Raw genomic sequence first — 14,812 nt, forward strand, 5'->3', positions numbered from 1 at the left:
ACCCATCTGACCCTGTGTGTATTTCCTACCTTCTGTCTGTGTCTCTGCATATTCTCAGTAACATTATCACACAGCAGCATTCACCGGCTGTGCGGAGAGGTGACACTCCTGGGGAATGTGACATTATACAGTGTCAAAGCACAGTGACTCTCATCGCTGAATGAGTTGTGTGTGTTTCAGGTGTCTATAAAGTGTGTGACACAACCAGTCCCTGTGTCAGCGCTGAATGAGTTGTGTATGTTTCAGGTGTCTATAAAGTGTGTGACAGAACCAGTCCCTGTGTCAGTGCTGAATGAGTTGTGTGTGTGTGTGTTTCAGGTACCTATAAAGTGTGTGACAGAACCAGTCCCTGTGTCAGCGCTGAATGAGTTGTATGTGTTTCAGGTGCCTATAAAGTGTGTGACAGAACCAGTCCCTGTGTCAACGCTGAATGAGTTGTGTGTGTGTTTCAGGTGCCTATAAAGTGTGTGACAGAACCAGTCCCTGTGTCAGCGCTGAATGAGTTGTGTGTGTGTTTCAGGTGCCTTTAAAGTGTGTGACAGAACCAGTCCCTGTGTCAGTGCTGAATGAGTTGTGTGTGTGTTTCAGGTGCCTATAAAGTGTGTGACAGAACCAGTCCCTGTGTCAGCGCTGAATGAGTTGTGTGTGTGTTTCAGGTGCCTATAAAGTGTGATGACGTTGCCGTGTATTTCTCTATGGAGGAGTGGGATTATATAGAGGGACACAAGGAGTTTTACAAGGACGTCATGATGGAGACTCAGCAAGCACTAAGGACTAAGGAGATCCCAGGAAATCAGAGCTCAGGTAACGCTGTATAGTAATAAATATCTCACTCAGGTAACGCTGTGTAGTAATAAATATCTCACTCAGGTAACGCTGTGTAGTAATAAATATCTCACTCAGGTAGCGCTGTGTAGTAATAAATATCTCACTCAGGTAATGCTGTGTAGTAATAAATATCTCACTCAGGTAACGCTGTGTAGTAATAAATATCTCACTCAGGTAACGCTGTGTAGTAATAAATATCTCACTCAGGTAACGCTGTGTAGTAATAAATATCTCACTCAGGTAACGCTGTGTAGTAATAAATATCTCACTCAGGTAACGCTGTGTAGTAATAACTATCTCACTCAGGTAACAGTGTGTAGTAATAAATATCTCACTCAGGTAAGCTGTGAAGTAATAGATATCTCACTCGGGTAACGCTGTGTTGTAATACATATATCACTCAGGTAACGCTGTTTAGTAATAAATATCTCACTCGGGTAACGCTGTGTAGTAATAAATATCTCACTCGGGTAACGCTGTGTAGTAATAAATATCTAACTCGGGTAACGCTGTGTAGTAATAAATATCTCACTCAGGTAACGCTGTGTAGTAATAAATATCTCACTCAGGTAACGCTGTGTAGTAATAAATATCTCACTCGGGTAACGCTGTGTAGTAATAAATATCTCACTCAGGTAACGCTGTGTAGTATTAAATATCTCACTCAGGTAACGCTGTGTAGTAATAAATATCTCACTCAGATAACACTGTGTAGTAATAAATATTTCACTCAGGTAACGCTGTGTAGTAATAAATATCTCACTCAGGAAATGCTGTGTAGTAATAAATATCTCACTCAGGTAACGCTGTGTAGTAATAAAGATCTCACTCAGGTAACGTTGTGTAGTAATAAATATCTCACTCGGGTAACGCTGTGTAGTAATAAATATCTCACTCAGATAACGCTGTGTAGTAATAAATATCTCACTCAGGTAACGCTGTGTAGTAATAAATATCTCACTCAGATAACGCTGTGTAGTAATAAATATTTCACTCAGGTAATGCTGTGTAGTAATAAATATCTCACTCAGGAAATGCACTACTGATTTGAGTGTAAATATCCAATGAATCCATAATGTGTGACCAAGGGTCCGATTCTATAAACTTTTCTGGGCTGCTGAGATTCTATACAAATACTTGCCAGTACTATTTCCCTAGTGAAATTCTTTAAAGCCCTGTAAACAGGGTGTGTCGCTAAGGGGCATAAACTGCATTTTCATATAGGAGAGGAGATACATAGATTACAAAAAGTGCACAAGAAAGTTTGTAATTTAAAAATCATGCAAAACTAATAATTGAACCATTCACACAAAAGAATTGTATTCTTAAGGTGCATGAAAATTCTAACTTAATTGTTCACCAAAAATCGTATTTTTTTATTGAAAACATAAAATTTGTTTGTAAATTACACAGGAATAAATTGTATTAAATATGCACAGCGTAAATTGTAATTTGAGTGCACCGGATGTCAAAAAAACACAAATAAATTTGTATTTATAACTACATAATACAAAGTTTAATTGTTTTTTGTAAAATGGGAGTTCCATGGGCGTATATGAAATTTTTTTCTTAAGTACCAGCGTAATTCTATAAACATTTTCGCACTACAGATCTCACTATCTTTTCCTCGCAAATTGATGTGAGTTGTGACCAAAATACCCAAAACATTAATTACTCTGAAAGGAAAATCTATGCATACAATAATTACAGCAAATTTAAGAAACAGTGCACTGAAAACAGCATAATCTATTTTGTATTACGGGTAATATTAAAGTGATGTTAAATCCAAGCATTAGAAAAATGCTAGGATTTACCATCACTAAAAATAAACCGTAGTTTCTATTATCAGTTACTAACAAAAGGTGCTAAACTCACAGCGCTCTTTAACAATGAGGTGACGTTTCCACCTCTAAACCAATAGCCATGCTAGGAAGGTAGATGACACGCACGGTGTTCGTTTAGAGGTGGAAACGTCACCTTATTGAAGAAGAGCGCTGTGCTGTGTTCAGCTGAAGCCACTGACTTTAGCGTGCGGCCACGGCAAAGAAAAGGTGAATTTAGCACCTTTTGTTTTTAGTTACTGATGAGTGAAACTACAGTTTATTTTTAGTGATGGTAAATGCTAGTGTTTTCTCGCCACTCGCAGAGACGGATCCCTTTTTTGTAGAATTCCATGAGGGCTACCCCTGCGAGTGTTGGCACGAGAATCCACGTATAGACTAGTGAATTTTAAAGAAACAGGCCCCTAATGAGTTATCTGATCATAAACTAGTTTTGTAACCAAATAAATCTAAAAATAATTTTTTGGTTTTCAAACAAGCTTTATTAGCAAGAAAAAATTCAAACATTGTATGTACAGCATATTATTCACTGTAAATTGTAATCATACATTTGTACATGTTATCATAAACGGCTCGTGGTTCATAATATAAACTCTATTTAAACAGCATAGATAGTCCATTTAAGTGCAGGAGTGGTCATCTGACCATTCGCTATTAATATTAAACTAAGGTTGTTTACAGTAACTCATATGATAACAACATTTTTCCTTGTTTATAACATATAGAACTTTAAATGAAATATAAAAAGAAATCATCGGGCAGAGATTAATATACAGTGCAATATATCTACAGCTTACTTACTACATACAGCTGAGAGTATCTAAGTGCCCGATGCAAATATCTCTATCAGAACAAGAGAAGGAAATAAAGAAAAGAACGAGGTATAAATTGAAGAAGAGAAGGAAGGAGAGCGAAAGGGGAGGAAAAATTTTTTTTTTAAGGGGTTTGTTGTCATGAATTTTAAAGCAATTTATATATTAATAATTTTATATGCAAAACGTATTTATGTAACAAAATATCAGGAAACGTAAGTCGCATTCTAAGGTTTTGATACATATTGGCAGTATCTGCAATGCTGATAGGAAAAGGCAGGTTTATCCAGCAACAGATCATGTTTATATACCAATAAATAACTAGAATACATGGTAAGATATTATAACAAACAAACTCCTGATGATTAGCAGAATAAACTGATTTTATTCTCTATTAGAACTAACAGGTCACAATGATGAGAATCTAGACACAGGAGCACAGGAAGAGCTTGTATATAACGTTCAGCCAGTGGATACCTCATCAGATGTCTCTGCAGGTAACAGATCTATGGCAGAAGCTGCTTTGTATCTTCTTTGAAAACTCAGATTCTGAAATGATTTAATTCCAGTTATTAATTATGTAATTGATGGACTTCAAGACACACAGGCTACAATTAAAAACATTAATGTTTATTTGTAATTTTACTAGCTGTGAACAAAGAACAAATACTCACTGGATAAAGTGAGAACATATAACGTGGGACTCAGGGGTATAACACATAGGGGTATATTACATTATCTGGGTCAGGAGATTAAAGGGACAGTCAAGTATAAATTAAACTTTCATTATTCAGATAGGACTTTTAATTTTAATTGACTTTCCAATTTACTTTTATCATCAAATTTGCTTTTTTCTCTTGGTATTCTTAGTTTAAACATAGATAGGCTCATATGCTAATTTCTAAGCCTTTGAGGGCTGCCTCTTATCACATGCTTTGTAAATCTCTTTTCAACACAAAGAGACAGAAAGTACACGTGGCTATATAGATAACACTGTGTTCAGGCACAGAAAGTTATTTAAGATCTAGCACAATACAATGCTAAATTTAAGACAATAGATAATAAACAGTCACAGTCATGTGATCAGGGGGCTGGAAGAAGGTTCCTAGATACAAGGTAATCACAGAGGTAAAAAGTACATTAATATAACTGTGATGGGGGGTGGACTTCCGTTGGTAGGAGGGGCTTGACGAGGCGTCTGTGTTTGGCGCGCTCTGTGAACCAGCTATACTCAGGCCGCCCCCAGCTTATCCCAGGCCGTTGAGGCTTTACCAACCCTGGCCAGGGAGCTTGTTCGGCCCGGAGGGGTGTCCTTTTCCCTTCTGAGGTGCAAGCTCAGGATAAGGAAGTCCCCCAGCCATCAAGACTCAGTGGCTAGAGTCACGATCGGTGCAATCAGCACAGAAAACAACCGCTTTTGCTGTGGCAGTGCTCCCAGAATTCCGGTGACCTGAGGAAGGCGAGGCAGCTGACCCTGTCTATAACGGACTCAAGTCCCAGGATAGGAGCGTTACATCGGTAATGCCGCAGTGAGGACATCATCCAACGCTGATTTCCAAGCTTTGAAAATGACATCGGTCCCCCTCCCAGAACCCCAGGAACAAGGCTGTTAAGTATACCCTATACTTTTATATTTTTTCGACTGCTTATGTGCCGGCCTGTTATGGGATAGGAGGGGGGACAAGACTGAGATCAATCTGCTGCTTGAATCCCAGGCGGACGGGTGGTGCTGCTGTTGAAATTTGTTATCAGAAAGCAGTGAAGGAAGGTATCCAAGAAGTTAAGAGAGAATGTCCCCGAATATATTAGGGGGTGATTATATTCCTCAAACCCTTGCACATTAACCTACTAAGCAGCTATACAGCGGAACTTTTACCTGTACACTCTGAGATTGAGGATTCGGTGCTGACAGGGGGGTTCTCGGTTGTGAACTGTCATCTTTGCAATCTGAAAGTAAGGGAACTGTGATGTGCTCCCCTGCCTGGTAGGACTGTGGACTCCTTCTTCCAAGTCTAATATCAAGTTGTTAACCACTCTGGATATATTATGAGTTGCCGGCTCAGGACTTAGCTAGAAATATTAAAGAGAAGCTTTCTTTCGCCCACAGCAGGGTTACCTGCAAGACGTCAGCCATAATATATAGTTGTGGGGACCGGTGTTTAATTATTATAGGAGTATTGGTCCCCCCTCTCCTCTACTTATGACCTTTCTGATTTCATATCCTTGCTGTCTGTCATTTGGTATGATGTATGTTTCAGGGAAACTAATGTAAGGCAGTGGTAGACCTAGAAACTGAAAACAGATTAAGCTACTATTGGTCTATAGGAAAAGACTCTGTAAGGCACTGATATCTCAGTAATGATTAGAGCTTTTTAGTGTTTCTGTTGAATCTTTCGCTAGGATACGCTCCCATATAACAGCAAGTGATAAGACTTAGATACTGGAATGTGTTGTACTATGCCATAATGTTTCTGTATAATATGTGAGCTAGAGGGGCTGTTCTATAGAACAATTTTACTTCTATACTATATGTGGATAAATTGACTGTTTCAATTTTCTCTCTCAGTAACAGATCATATATTTGTTTTTTCTTACCTAAAGCAATAACACAGCCAAGTTTATCTGTTGTATATAAAGATGCCAGGTTTATAAGGTTGGACAGGATGATCTAACGAACTCACTTTTCTTTGTATGAGTGGCACCTCCTCTTAAACTAGCCTCAGTGTCTCTTTTCAGTATCAGCTTTTTTTGTATTAGCCAGATATATAGCTGGTGATCACTCTGACATAAGTCACTATTAGGTTAAAGTCTCCCAAATACATTTGATCTATAGTGACAGCAGTACATATTGATCCCCTTGAGTCACTTTGAAGTATATTAGCACTATTTTTTTTCCTTTTTTCTTTCACATATTTAGACACTAACATCTTAATCCTCTTTTCTCTTTCGTCTCCCTTTTTTTTTTCTCTTCCCTCTCTATTTTGCACTTCTGCACTCTTGTTTTTTTTTTCCCATTTCTTCTATCGATCTTTACTGCCTTTCTTGGCAGCCTAACACTTGTCTGGTTTGATTTTCTTGCATCTATCATCACGCACCCTACACCACTAGTTGATAGCATAACACACTTTTGTCTTTTATTTTTTATCACTCCACTTTTATGGATAAATTTTTAGGGATCAGTAGGAGCGATTCTGGTACAATGCCACCTAAAAGCAAAGATAGAAAGCCCAGGTCAAGTATTGGCAGTACAGAGACCGTCGCATCTGATGTTTTACCTGGCTGTAACACCTTAATTGACACTAACAATCTAGTTAAACAAATATCGGACTTACTTATGCCACAGTTCGATGGAGTCAAAGCAGAACTAACTACCGTAACAAATGAACTTAAACTAGTTTCTAGTAGACTGGCAGAAATTGAAAAGAGGATCTCTGATCTAGATGATCTGCAACAGGTACAACAATCTCGAATAAACTCTCAGGCTAAAAGTATAGTAGCTATGCAATCCCGTTTAGAGGATTTAGAAGACAGGTCACGGAGGAACAATTTAAAGATTGTAGGTCTCCCTGAGAGCCCCGAGTTTTTAGATCTTATGAAATTTGTACAGAGCACGTTACCAGAACTGCTTGGTATGCCCCCTTCTAGTACAGAAATTATGGTGGAAAGGGTCCACAGGTTGGGTACATATCTAAATAAGGAGAACTCCATAAAAGCTAAAAGACCAGTGCTGGTAAAATTGTTGAATTTTCAAGACAAGCAGAGAATCTTAGCATATTATAGAAAAAAAACCATCGTAGAGATTAACAAAGAACGTATTTTATTATTCTCGGATTTCTCCGCTGAAACAGCCAATAGGAGGAGAAATATGGCCCCATGGTGCTCCAAGCTAATAAATGCAGGTCACCAAGCGACCATGATCTACCCTGCCAAAATTAAAATCTTTTCAGAAGATAAGGTGATGTTTTTGAACTCAGTAGAGGAGATTAGACAATTCCTGGAGAACAATAAAAACACAGTTGAATAATGTTTAGGCAGTTTTTTAGGAGTTTATCAGATACTGGATATAAACTTTTTTGTGTCTCAGTGACTGTATTGTACCGATTTGTTAGGATGTTTGTCTTTGTCTTCTGTTCCTGCTTTTTGTCTCTTCTTTTTTTTTTCTTCTTTTTTCTTTTTTTTTTTTTTTTTTTTTCTTTCTTTCCTTTCTTTCTTTCTCTCCTCCTCTTCTGTTATGGATGCTCTCTCCTCTCCTCCGCCTGTCCTCCGGGGGCTATGTCCCGGCTAAGACGTGGTACCGATTATGAGAGTCAAGTGGTAAATTTTCATAGATGAAAAAATCAATTAGCTTACTATCCTGGAATGTGGGTGGGTTCTCTTCCCCTGCTAAAAGGAAAAAGATTATACATCACTTAAAAAGTTATAAACCGGATATAGTCTTCCTGCAGGAAACCCATTTGAGCCTGCAGGAGGCAGAAAAGTTAAAAATTAGTTTGATTGGGGAGGTGATTGCAACACCAGCAGTCAGAAAAAAGAGAGGAGTTGCATGTATTTTCAATAAAAAGCTTGATTTTAATTTAATTTCGCAAGAGAGAGATGTGGAGGGAAGATTCCTTATTCTGAGAATAGAGATTAACGAGTGTCAGTATACGCTATGTAATCTATATGCCCCGAACGAGTGTCAGCCACATTTCTGGGACGGATTATATGCCAAACTAATGAATTATATAGATTCCCAATTGATCATAGGGGGCGACTTTAATAGTGGTTTTTTTCCCTCAACTGGATAGACTGAGAACTGGGGGCTCTTCTAGATCAAGAAAAAAGGCCAAAATATTGACCTCCTTTTCAAAAGATCTTAAATTAAAGGATATTTGGAGAATCCAACATCCGGATGAGAAATTATTTACATGTGAATCGAAAGTACATCGTACCTTCTCAAGGATAGACATGTTTCTGGTATCTGAAAGATTACTCCAATTAGAGATGAACACAGATATCAAGAACATAATTCTATCTGACCATGCTATTATATCTCTCTCTATCCAGTTGAGGAACAGGGGGGCCGGTCTTGAGGCTAAATTTTTCTTTCCTAGTTTTCTATATTCTAATATCCCTTTCAGAAACTGGCTGACTCAGAAATGGAAGGAGTATGTATATCAGAATAAGGAATATATTCCTAAAACAGAAATATTTTGGGAGGCCGCAAAGGCCTGTCTAAGGGGGGAAATTAAGGCATATATGGTTAAAAGGAAAAGGAAGTTTAGAGCGAGAGAAATGCAACTGAATAACTATCTTAGAAACAAATTTGTCAAATATACTGATAATCCTAATAAGGACAACTGGGACAGCTATCAGAGGGCTAAGAGTGAGAGAGAGACTTTCCTAGCTAAAAATCAGATACAGGAAGATATGAAAAATAAAGCTATATTTGGTACTTTCTCCCCGAAGACTGCTAAAATGCTTTCAAATATTTCTAAAAGTAAGAGGAAAAACAATTATATAGGAACAATTATATCAGAAGGTAATAAGTATAATACTCCGAAAGATATTGTTGAGCAATTCCAACTATTCTTTCAGAAAATATACTCTCCTGCAGAAGTTGACCAAGAGGCAAAAAAGTCTTTCTGGGAAAGTATTAAACTGCCAAAAATCACCTCAGCTCAGTTAAATGTTCTGAATAGTGAGATTACTATAGAGGAGACACTTACCGCAATTAAAGAGGCAGCTTTGGGGAAAGCACCTGGGCCCGATCAATTACCGATTGAATTTTATAAAATATTATCGGAGGAGATTGTTCTGACTCTTACAGATCTGTTTAACAAATATTTTCTGCTACATTCTAGACCCTCTCGGTTCTTCACCGCCTCAAATATTACCCTCATCTTAAAGAAGGAAAAAGACCCTAATCTAATGGACTCATATAGACCAATCTCTCTTCTTAATAGCGATTACAAGTTATTGGCAAATATTTTAGCCAACCGTCTCAAAAAAGTTATAGGGGATGTGATCCATCCGGATCAAACCGGATTCATTCCCGGCAGGTCAGCACAGAAAAACATTAGAAGGGCTATGACAATAATCGAATATATTTTAGCATCCCATAGGACGGGGTCAGGGCAGAAGCAAGATTTTGCATTGTTAACGGTGGATGCAGAAAAAGCTTTTGACTTTTGATCATCTGTTAACAGCGCTTAATAAGTTTGGCTTTTCAGGTCACTTCTATGAATATATTTCACTACTTTATCAGAATCCAATATCATTTCTTAATATCAATAATTTGTTATCCGATCCAATAATATTGCATAAGGGAACAAGACAGGGGTGCCCTCTTTCGCCATTATTATTTGATATTGCCATCGAACCTCTGGCGGTGAAGAGCCGAGAGATTTTGGAAGGTATAAGAATAAAACAACATAAAGTTACACTCTCACTTTATGCAGATGATATTCTTTTCTATATAAGAAACTCTGCTAAAAACATCCCAATCTTAACTAATATTTTATCAGAATTCAGTAAATTTGCTGGGTATAGAATAAATCTATCCAAGTCCGAGATTCTTTGGATCATAAAGAATAGAAAGAGTTCTACTCAAAATCCCTTCAAAGTAATTGATAAATCCATCAAATATCTGGGAATAAATCTTTCAGCAAACCCAGAGCAATGGTACCATATGAATCTTGCTCCCATTTGGAGAAGCTGTCTAGCCGAATTCCAGAAATGGAGTAAACTCCCCCTGTCACTCTCTGCCAAAATAGCATTGATCAAAATGCGGACGCTTCCAAAATTATTATTTTTTATTCAGAATATCCCCTCATTCCTGAAGAGGGCTGATATTAAAAAGTTTAATTCGGCTTGTTCCATCTTTCTCTGGGCACCAAAAAAACCCCGTATCTCATTATCAAGGTTAATGCACCCCAAAGATTTGGGTGGATTAGCTCTACCTAATCTAACAAACTATAATCTGGCATGTCTTGGCCGAATTGCTCTGGATTGGCTTACAGGAGCAGACTTTATTGCTAGTTCCGATGTAGAAGGGGGTATCATAGCGCCATTTGCCCTTAAGGCATTGTTACACACCGCCCACCCAGCAAAGGTACGGGATTTTCTATTAAAACACACCTTCTATAATGTTATTTTAGCGTGGCATAAAATCTGTAAATTATTAAATATAGAAAATACACTTTCTCGCTACTTACCGATCAGGGGTAATCCCGATTTTAAGGGGGGCTGTGAATCCTCAGCCTTTAGGAATTGGGATGCCAATGAGCTGAGGTTTCTGAAGCAAGTAGTAGATCCAGTCTCGAATCATATAAAATCATTTGAATTATTAACTAGAGAATTTCAGTTGGATAAAAAATCCTTCTATGCTTATTTACAAATAAGACACTTCTATTACAGTAAGAAACCTATGGTTGAGGATCCCTGGACCTTGGGTCCACTTGATTCTGTTATTAACAGATTCTTACAGGGTAACCATTCTATATCATATATGTATAGATTGTTGTCATTAAAGGAGGCAGAGATGAAGGTGGATAACCTTTTTTCCATCTGGAAACTTGACTTTCCTGAATTGGACAGGGGTCACTTCCAGCAGAGCTTTGATAGGGCAAGGAAATTTTCAAGCAGTATGGCAGTCAGAGAATCTCATTGTAAGCTTCTTAATAGGGCCTATTTAACGCCTAGTAAGATGGCTAAATGGAAGGGGGATATGTCTTGTTATAGATGTAACTTTCCGTCAGCAGACATTTTCCATATGTTCTATGCCTGCCCGAAAATGATCAAACTTTGGAAGCAAGCGGAATATTGGTTGAACAGATTTCTGCCAGATAGAATTGTAATAAAGCCCTTGACCATCTTCTTCTTGGTGTCGAACAAAACATATAATAAGCCCTTGATTAATACTCTAATTCTTTTAGTCAGACAGATGATACTCAAAGCATGGAAGGAGAAAAATGCTCCTACTATAGCGTCAGTTATAAATAATGTTTATTATCAGATGTTATTAGAAGTATATGATCCGCTAATATTCGAGGAACATAAATTATTAAAATACTTTGCTAAATGGGATAAGGTAATTATGAGTAGACCTAGTGAGGTTCAGTTACAGATACTAAAATTTTTTCGTAACTCACCGGTTTTTCCACAATTAATTTTATCAGAGAGCTACCCTGATCTCTGGAGACAATGGTTTCTTTGAGGCGAAGGGGTGGAGGCCCCGGGTGGAGGAAAGAGAGTTAGTATAGGTCCTTCTTCATCTCTTCTCTAGTTTTTCCCTTTTTTTTTTTTTTCTCATTTTTTCTCCCTTTTTGTTTTTATGTATGTATGGATCTCCAATAATGAGGGAAATTAGAGGAGCAGACTTGGTTTGAGATTCCAAGGTGATATTATATGCATTGTTGTCAGCTATCATTATTGTGTTCTTTTTTTTTTCTTTTTTATAAGTAAGATTGTTTAGGTGATGACTTATGTAATGCTGATATTTTCATTGTCTTCGGAATGCTCAATGTTGAAGATGAAGCTGTATATGTTTGTGAATTCCTCAATAAAGGAAAAAAAATATGTTTAAAAAAAAAATATATAACTGTGTTGGTTATGCAAAACTGGGGAATGAATAATAAAGGGATTATCTATCTTTCTCTTGTTAAGTGTATCCAGTCCACAGATCATCCATTACTTGTGGGATATATTCCCTTCCCAACAGGAAGTTGCAAGAGGATCACCCACAGCAAAGCTGCTATAAAGCTCCTCCCCTCACATGTCATATCCAGTCATTCTCTTGCAACCCTCAACATAGATAGGAGGTCGTGAGAGGAGTGGTGTTTTATACTTAGTTTATTTCTTCAATTAATTCGCTGGGCAGAGTCTCACTCTTGCCACTTGTCAGCAATCCACATCCCAGGCGTGGAGAACTGGGAGGCGGATTTTCTAAGTCGCCAGACTTTTCATCCGGGGGAGTGGGAACTCCATCCGGAGGTTTTCGCTCAACTGGTCCATCGTTGGGGCAAACCAGAACTGGATCTCATGGCGTCTCGCCAGAACGCCAAGCTTCCTCGCTACGGATCCAGGTCCAGGGACCCGGGAGCGACGCTGATAGATGCTCTAGCAGCTCCTTGGTTCTTCAACCTGGCTTATGTGTTTCCACCGTTTCCTCTGCTCCCTCGACTGATCGCCAAGATCAAGCAGGAGAGAGCATCAGTGATTCTGATAGCGCCTGCGTGGCCACGCAGGACCTGGTATGCACACCTAGTGGACATGTCGTCCTGTCCACCATGGACTCTACCTCTGAGGCAAGACCTTCTAATACAAGGTCCTTTCAATCATCCAAATCTAATTTCTCTGAGACTGACTGCATGGAGATTGAACGCTTGATTCTATCAAAGCGTGGCTTCTCCAAGTCAGTTATTGATACCTTAATACAGGCACGAAAGCCTGTTACCAGGAAAATCTACCATAAGATATGGCGTAAATACCTTTATTGGTGCGAATCCAAGAGTTACTCATGGAGTAAGGTTAGGATTCCTAGGATATTGTCCTTTCTCCAAGAGGGTTTGGACAAAGGCTTATCAGCTAGTTCTTTAAAAGGACAGATCTCTGCTCTGTCTATTCTTTTGCACAAGCGTCTGGCAGAAGTTCCAGACGTCCAGGCATTTTGTCAGGCTTTGGTTAGGATTAAGCCTGTGCTTAAAACTGTTGCTCCTCCGTGGAGCTTAAACTTGGTTCTTAAAGTTCTTCAAGGAGTTCCGTTTGAACCCCTTCATTCCATTGATATTAAACTTTTATCTTGGAAAGTTCTGTTTTTGATGGCTATTTCCTCGGCTCGAAGAGTCTCGGAGTTATCTGCCTTACATTGTGATTCTCCTTATCTGATTTTCCATTCAGACAAGGTAGTTCTGCGTACTAAACCTGGGTTTTTACCTAAGGTGGTTTCTAACAGGAATATCAATCAAGAGAGTGTTGTCCCGTCATTGTGCCCTAATCCTTCTTCAAAGAAGGAACGTCTTTTACATAACCTGGACGTAGTCCGTGCCTTGAAGTTCTACTTACAGGCAACTAAAGATTTTCGTCAAACATCTGCCCTGTTTGTCGTTTACTCTGGGCAGAGGAGAGGTCAAAATGCTTCGGCAACTTCTCTCTCCTTTTGACTTAGAAGCATAATACGCTTAGCCTATGAGACTGCTGGACAGCAGCCCCCTGAAAGGATTACAGCTCATTCTACTAGAGCTGTGGCTTCCACCTGGGCCTTTAAAAATGAGGCCTCTGTTGAACAGATTTGCAAGGCTGCGACTTGGTCTTCGCTTCACACTTTTTCAAAATTTTACAAATTTGACACTTTTGCTTCTTCGGAGGCTGTTTTTGGGAGAAAGGTTCTTCAGGCAGTGGTTCCTTCCGTTTAAGCTCCTGCCTTGTCCCTCCCATCATCCGTGTACTTAAGCTTTGGTATTGGTATCCCACAAGTAATGGATGATCCGTGGACTGGATACACTTAACAAGAGAAAACATAATTTATGCTTACCTGATAAATTTATTTCTCTTGTAGTGTATCCAGTCCACGGCCCGCCCTGTCCTTTTAAGGCAGGTCTAAAATTTTAATTAAACTACAGTCACCACTGCACCCTATGGTTTCTCCTTTCTCGTCTTGTTTCGGTCGAATGACTGGATATGACATGTGAGGGGAGGAGCTATATAGCAGCTTTGCTGTGGGTGATCCTCTTGCAACTTCCTGTTGGGAAGGGAATATATCCCACAAGTAATGGATGATCCGTGGACTGGATACACTACAAGAGAAATAAATTTATCAGGTAAGCATAAATTATGTTGGCACTCTGGGGACTTCCGGTTGGAGGAAGGAGAGTGAGCACGCTGCAAAGACTCTCCACTAGGCTCGCTGGGCCTAGCAACAACTCCCCACATCATAGGACGCCTTTGCCGGCTAATACCGGCTTGGATAACGGACCACCCGGTCCCAGATGCAGAGGTCCTTATATGCCTAATTAAGCTTCGTGGCAGAAGCTGCTCTGCCTACCTATCTCTACAAGCGGAGAACTAGTACTAAAACTGAAGCACCGACCTCTTACCTGGATGAGACGGCACCATAACAAGGACCGTGAAGTGCCGGTGTCAGTGTGAGGACACAAAGCCATTGAGTAATTCGGAGAAGCTGAGGACCGGAAGAGAACGCAGGCTTGGTGTTCTACCCAGTGTGGACGCCTGTAGAGCTGGTCTGAGGAGTGATCGAGGGCAGCAATTCCGGTGCGGCATAGAGTGGAGACGCCGCGGAGGCGAGCTGCACCTGAGGGCTCCTGGCTGACACAGCCTGCGGTGGTCCCGGAG

At 39.4% G+C, this 14,812-nt stretch overlaps 1 protein-coding gene across 1 annotated transcript in view; it reads left to right on the top strand.

Annotated features, from left to right (window-relative positions):
• Positions 1-14,812, top strand: part of LOC128666683 (gastrula zinc finger protein XlCGF48.2-like) — a 150,792-nt gene that overhangs the window by 53,257 nt on the left and 82,723 nt on the right. Inside the window, exons 4-5 of the mRNA XM_053721412.1 lie at positions 657-804; positions 3,880-3,978. Coding sequence (XP_053577387.1) covers positions 657-804; positions 3,880-3,978 — 247 coding nt within the window. The remainder of the gene's footprint in view (positions 1-656; positions 805-3,879; positions 3,979-14,812) is intronic.

The sequence above is a fragment of the Bombina bombina genome, chromosome 7 (genome assembly GCF_027579735.1).
Source record: "Bombina bombina isolate aBomBom1 chromosome 7, aBomBom1.pri, whole genome shotgun sequence".
Taxonomy (NCBI): Eukaryota; Metazoa; Chordata; class Amphibia; order Anura; family Bombinatoridae; genus Bombina; species Bombina bombina.